This window comes from Microtus ochrogaster, chromosome 1 (genome assembly GCF_000317375.1).
Source record: "Microtus ochrogaster isolate Prairie Vole_2 chromosome 1, MicOch1.0, whole genome shotgun sequence".
NCBI lineage: Eukaryota > Metazoa > Chordata > Mammalia > Rodentia > Cricetidae > Microtus > Microtus ochrogaster.
The window spans coordinates 25,311,261-25,317,527 of record NC_022009.1 but is presented as its reverse complement, the minus strand read 5'-3'; the positions used below and the strand labels follow the sequence as shown (position 1 = coordinate 25,317,527).

The 6,267-nt window shown below is 44.9% G+C and overlaps 1 protein-coding gene across 1 annotated transcript in view; it reads left to right on the top strand.

Annotated features, from left to right (window-relative positions):
* Positions 1 to 590: 590 nt before the first annotated feature.
* Snw1 (SNW domain containing 1) overlaps positions 591 to 6,267 on the top strand; it is a 31,161-nt gene continuing 25,484 nt past the window's right edge. Inside the window, exons 1-2 of the mRNA XM_005343408.3 lie at positions 591 to 658; positions 5,800 to 5,953. Coding sequence (XP_005343465.1) covers positions 645 to 658; positions 5,800 to 5,953 — 168 coding nt within the window. The 5' untranslated portion in view covers positions 591 to 644. The remainder of the gene's footprint in view (positions 659 to 5,799; positions 5,954 to 6,267) is intronic.

Below are 6,267 nucleotides of genomic sequence, written 5' to 3'. Positions count from 1 at the left end.
CGAGACAGGGTTTCTCTGTGGTTTTGGAGCCTGTCCTGGAACTAGCTCTTGTAGACCAGGCTGGTCTCGAACTCACAATGATCTGCCTGTCTCTGCCTCCCGAGTGCTGGGATTAAAGGCGTGCGCCACCACCGCCCGGCTAGATGTAGCACTCTTAAGGTGGGGGTAGATAATAGTATTAGCTTCCAAATTTATATCCTATCTTTTTGTTTTGTTTTTTTGTTTTTTCAAGACAAGGTTTCTCGGTAGCTTTGGTTCCCGTCCTGGAACTAGCTCTTGTAGACCAGGCTGGCCTAGAACTCACAGAGATCCTCCTGCCTCTGCCTCCCGAGCACTGGGATTAAAGGCGTGTGTCACCACCGCCCGGTTTATATCCTATCTTGTACCATTACTGATATGCTAAACTCAGAGAGCCTCTCCCCTGTAAAATCTATAAGTGTAAGGAATTTCCTTCGTTAGGGCAGTTGCTGAGGGCAACTTTCCTTGAGAGAGACCGGCAGAATTCCCGCCCAAAAAACTACAAAGCCCATAGGGCCATTCGGCCAGAACGCCTGCGCAGTAAGCACTTCTTCCTTCGTGTTCCTCGTTCCCGGGCAAGAACCGCCCCGCGACGCTGTGGCTTGCGCTGGAAGAAGCGGAAGAAGATGGCGCTCACCAGGTGGGTTGTTGATTTGGGTCCTCGATACGGAAGGGTCTGGAAGTACCCATCTTTTCCTTTTTTCTGCCCGGACTGTGCGGGCAGTGACCTGGCCTGGGGCGCAGTAGCACCTTGGCCGAGACCATGGCTAGAACTACTCGCTGGCTTCCTTGGCGACTAGGCCTCGACAAAGCCGGGGTCTTTCCTTAGAGGCTTCCCGGGTTGAGTTCTCCCTTTCCCCGGGGCCCAGAGCCACGGCGTGGCCTCGCACTGAAGAGCTCACGTGTGCTTCGCGTAAGCAGCGCGGTACGTTGGCGAGCGCCCTGCGGACCCCAGCTGAGGCGGACGCGAGGCGCGGTAGAAAGCAGTGGCTGATCTATCCCTGCTGAGCAAAGCGCGCCGGTCTTGTGCGTGGCTTTCCAGCCGCTTGTTTGCTCTGGGCTTTGCCCTTTCCTTTCTTTTTTCGAAACAAAGATTTTGCAAAGAGCAAAAAGAGTTGGGGATGTCCCGGAACCGACCAAAAAAATTTTTTTAATTGGCAACAGTAGGGGCTGCTGTTTGCTAAGTGCTCCGCTGCTCTGCGCTTTAACTTTGGACCTTAGAATTTCTTTTGTACATAGAACCACCTCCGACTTTTGCTGTTCTTGGTTGCCTTGGTTACCGTATGTAAAGTGCTCCCGTCTTTTAAGAAAAAGATACTAAGTGGGAAATTTCCCAAAAGTTATATAACTCCTAGTTGCTCCGAGTGGAAAAACTTTCCATGCGAACTCAGCAGGAAAAGTCTTATTGGGTGTTAAGCAAGTATTCATTTTTGGATGTTGTCTTTCACCTGTTTAACCCACTGCTCATATATGTCCTGGCTTGTAACAGTCCGAGTCCTAAAAGTGTTTTGGTCACGGGAATTACTGTTTGTTGTCCTGGTTTGTCCTCGAGGTTGTAGATATAGAACGAAATGTATTTTTTTGCCACCGAGAAGATGGATAAGTGATACGCAGATGAAAACAGTGCCAGCAGGAGGGACTGTGAATTCTAAGGCCAACCTGGTCTGTGATGCTGGTTTAAGTTCAGAAAGAAGAAAACAAAAACAGCTAACCTACTCACTTAACACATGTGGTAAAAAGATATCAGATGAGAATTTGTCTAGACCAGATTGGCCTGTAGGTGTCTGTAGGGATTGTTTTTCTAGCTAAGACATGCAGGACCAGCCAAACCACTATGGGCAGCACCATCCTCTACACGAGTGGTCCTGAACCGTTAAAGCCAGATAAGCATAAGCCAGTCTGCCAGCCAGCAAGCAGTTCATATGGTTGCCTGCCTGCCTGCCTGTCTTCCTCCCTCCCTCCCTGCTTACCTCTCTGTAAGAAAGCAAGTCTCTCTTGCTTTGATTGGTGAGTGAAATCTCGCTGCCTTTGAGTTTCTGTCTTGACAATTCCTTGGTAAGTTGTGACTTGGAATTGTAAGCCAAATAAGCCCCTCCTCCTTTAATTTTTTTTTTTTTGGCCAGAGAATTTTAATAACCACAATGGAAATGAAATTAGAACCAACAGAAAATGCTTATTTGTGTAGGATTAGCCTTAGTACAAAAAAAAAAAATGAGTGAGTTATGCAGCCTGTAAATGTTACAGGTAGCAGACATTTGAGGGTTCTTCAGGCCCTGTGGTAGGGATTGGTAGGGTTACAAGGGGAAAAGTGGGATTTGAAATGAATGCACTCAAGAACAGCGCCAGGATATGGTGTGTGATGTGTGCTTAATGATATGAAGTCTCAAAATGGACAAGCTTGGGGACTACAGAGCTTTCAGTTGGCGTTCATTAGTATGTTTTTAAAATGTCCTTTATAAAAACTAGCAAGTGTGGGCTGGAGAAACAGCTCGGTGGTTAAGAGCACTGGCTGCTCTTGCGGAGGACCTGGTTCAGGTCCCAGTAACCTCATAGTGGCTCACAACCATCTGTAACTATAGGTTAGGATCTGACTCTCTCTCAGTCTCTGGAGGCACTAGGCATGTATGTGGTGTGTAGACATACATACATACATGCAGGCAAAGCACTCATACACATGAAAATGATGTAAACCTATATTTTTAAAAAAATGTGAACAAACGAATATGTTGGGATTTTTGTCTGTTTTAATTGGGTTTTGTTTGCTTGTTTAGTTTCATGAACTATCCTTAAAATAAATCTAACCCAAGTGGGGGAAGAGGAGGGTGTTAGGTCCCAGAGGCAGCATCTGTAGAGATCAGCCACGCCTTATCCCTTCACTCACTGCTTAGCTCAGAGTCTTCTCCCCTGCAAGTTTATTAATGTAAGGTATTGCTCAGTTCTTCTGGCTGCTGTGGCTCCACCATATTTCAGCAACTTCTGCTGCCAGGGGCTACCAGAATCCATCTCAGCACATCTCTATACTGAACCTGAAGAGAATATCTAATACTTAAAACAGTAGGCCGGGCGGTGGTGGCGCACACCTTTAATCCCAGCACTCAGGAGGCAGAGGCAGGCAGATTTCTGTAAGTTTGAGGCTAGCCTGGTCTACATAGCTAGTTCGAGGATGGCCAGGGCTGTTACACAGAGAAACCCCAGTTTGTAGCCAGTGAAACAAAAGTACTGGTGACCAAGTCTTAGGCTTGTCATTGGAAACAGGCAGTTTTGTGGGATTGAGTTCTCAATCTCTGGGATCTGAATCGAATTAAGAAGTGCCTAGCTAGCCATTCAAAGCATCACTTGTTTGCTTGGCGAATGAGAAAAGAACTTCACGTGCCTAGTGTCATGTGCTTGTTGATTATTTGGTGAGGTGGTAAGGTAAGCTTCCTGTGCCTTTATACCTACTGTCCTCACAGGGCTTACTTCCATTAGGATAGTTACGTGAGAGAAAAAAACAAGCAACAATGCATTCAGATAATATGACAAGGTTAAGGCATTAGAATGAAGCTTACACGTTTGGGGTACAGGGCCAACAGGAGATGTCTTAGTGAATAAAAGCACCCGCCAAGCTTGAAGATAGGAGTTCCATCCATGAAACCCACATGGTAGAAAGAGAACTGACTCCCACAAGTTGTCCTGTCGAGATGGTGCCATGGCATACATACACCCCCCCCCCGTCCCTACACAAACTAAATAAAAATGTAATTTTTGCTAAGTGTGGTGGTACATACCTTTAATCCTAGCACTCTGGGGTAGAGACAAGCAGATCTCTTGCATTTGGGGTCAGCCTGGTCTACATAGTGAGACCCTATCTCATAAAATTAAAAGATGAAAGGAAAAAGTAATGTTAAAATTTGTAGAATAGTAGCTATTTTGATGTGGACAGGGTAGTTCAAAAATATCTCTAGTAATTGAGTAGAGACGTGTGTACTAAGTAAGGTGCAGACTGCTCGAAGACCAAGGGGAGAGTGTTCTATGGAAGCGTTCTGAAGGGGCTGGGCAGGTGGCTCAGCTGGCAGAGCACTCGTCTGCCACACGTTCTTGACAATCTCGTTCAAAGCCAGGACTCACTTAAAGTTCAAACGAGAACCAGCCACACATGCATAGCGCACACACTCACAGTAGGGAAGCTTGAAACATTCTGGTTAAGTCACTTTACTGTTTTATGGCAAAGGGAATAACAGAGGTTTTGAGATGGCTTGTGTAAGTAAAGGCAAGGATGTTAGACGGTGAAAGCAAAGGGCAGAGCAATCTCTTGTGGGCATTGAAGGAATCTGTGTTACCAGATGAGGCCTGGACAGTGGGGGACAGAAGAAGCAGAAGGTGTGGTCCTGTCCTCAGGTTGCTCAGTCTGGTAAGAGGATGGGTAATTGACTAGATGTTTGCAGTACAGATAGATAGGTGGTGTACACATGGCCTAGAGAACATTAAATACAGATGGCCAACCCACGCTGGGGGATTCTGGATAGCTCCAAACAGTTGAACATCTGTGGAACAAACAGTGGCACTGCTGACTGCTCCGTGGATGTTTTCATGTAATACCTATGAAGTAGATCTCTAACCTTTTAAGATGGGGACAGTGGTTCAGAGCAGGTAACTTCTTGTGTTTTTAAGTTGCATGGGTGGGTTTTAAACTTGTTAAGTCTCCAGTCTGGATTTGATTGTACTGATGTATGCTGTCACAGCTCTGCCCTTTTCCTTATCCCCTCCTGTTTCTGTAGTTTGTATTTGCATGTGTGTGATTGTCTTTCCTTGGAAGACTACATAAGTCTTTCTGAGTGTGTATTCTCAGTGTCTACTTAGAACGCATCTTGCACCAAGTCATCAGTGTGTAATTTTTGAATAAATAATTAAGCGTTCCTGCTTGAGTATGTTTATTAGCCAGAAGTTAACAAAGAACTTGACTTCTGTCTTTCCTTAAAAATATCTATTTACCTACTGATAATCTTTTTTTTTCTTTTGTACTTTGGATAAGCTTTGTAATGTTTACAATACAAGAAGTTTAGGAAGAATTTAGTAAGAAGGATGCTTTGACTAAATAGTAAGTAGCTACGTGTTCAGGATTCTACTGTTTGAACAGTTTTTGAGTTGGGAGTGGGGTAAAGAGAATATGGCCAGGATACAACTTTTGTGCAGCCCTGATAGTTCATGCCTTTAATCCCAGCATTGGGGAAGCTATACAGTAAGACCCTGTCTTCCCTGCCCCCCCCCCCAAAAAAAAAGCACAGTAGTGTTACCATTTATCTATAAACTCAGAACTTTAGAGGCTGAGGCCGGAGGGTGGCAAGTTCAAGACCATCCTGGGCTACCTAACTAGACCTTGTTAAAACAAAAATCAAGAAGGATTTTTAGGAGACAGTGCACTGGAGGTTGGCTTCTGTGTAAGTATGGAAGTACAGAATTCGGTATCTTGTCACTTGTGTAAAAGTACCTGTTAGTCCAGCCTGGTCTACAGAGCTAGTTCCAGGACAGGCTCCAAAGCCGCAGAGAAACCCTGTCTCGAAAAACAAAAAAAAAAAAAAAGTACCTGTTAATTTTTAAATCTGGACGACTGTTTGCCCTTGGCACAGTCAAGGGGTTTTTACTATGTGTCTCTGAGTACTTCCTTTCTACACCTAAGGAAGTGGTAAGTATTGAATGCCTCTATAAATCATTGAAAAATTTGTTGACTGCGCAAAGAAAAATTGTAATTAATGTGTTTTGTTTTTAATTCTGTACTTGGTATTTAATCCTGATCCCCTGTAGCTTTTTACCTGCGCCCACTCAGCTATCTCAGGACCAACTTGAAGCTGAAGAAAGAGCAAGATCTCAGAGATCGCGGCAGACCTCTTTGGTTTCTTCACGAAGGGAGCCTCCCCCGTACGGGTACCGGAAAGGCTGGATTCCGCGCTTGTTAGAGGTAAATCGGGCTGAAATTTATTATTGAGCACTTGTAAAATAGATGTAAACCCCGGAGGAGGATTGTTAGCAGCAGTGCGACAGAAATAATGGTGGTAAGTTCTGGAAGCATGTTTTTCCTCCCAAGACTTTACTCTTGCTTATCATCATAGTTTGTGATCAGCAGAGAATCACTGGTTTTGCTTCATTGTGCAGAACTATTGAACTTGTACAAAAGGAACTAGCGTACTTTTTTTGGTTTTTCGAGACAGGGTTTCTCTGTGGCTTTGGAGCCTGTCCTGGAACTAGCTCTGTAGACCAGGCTGGTCTCGAACT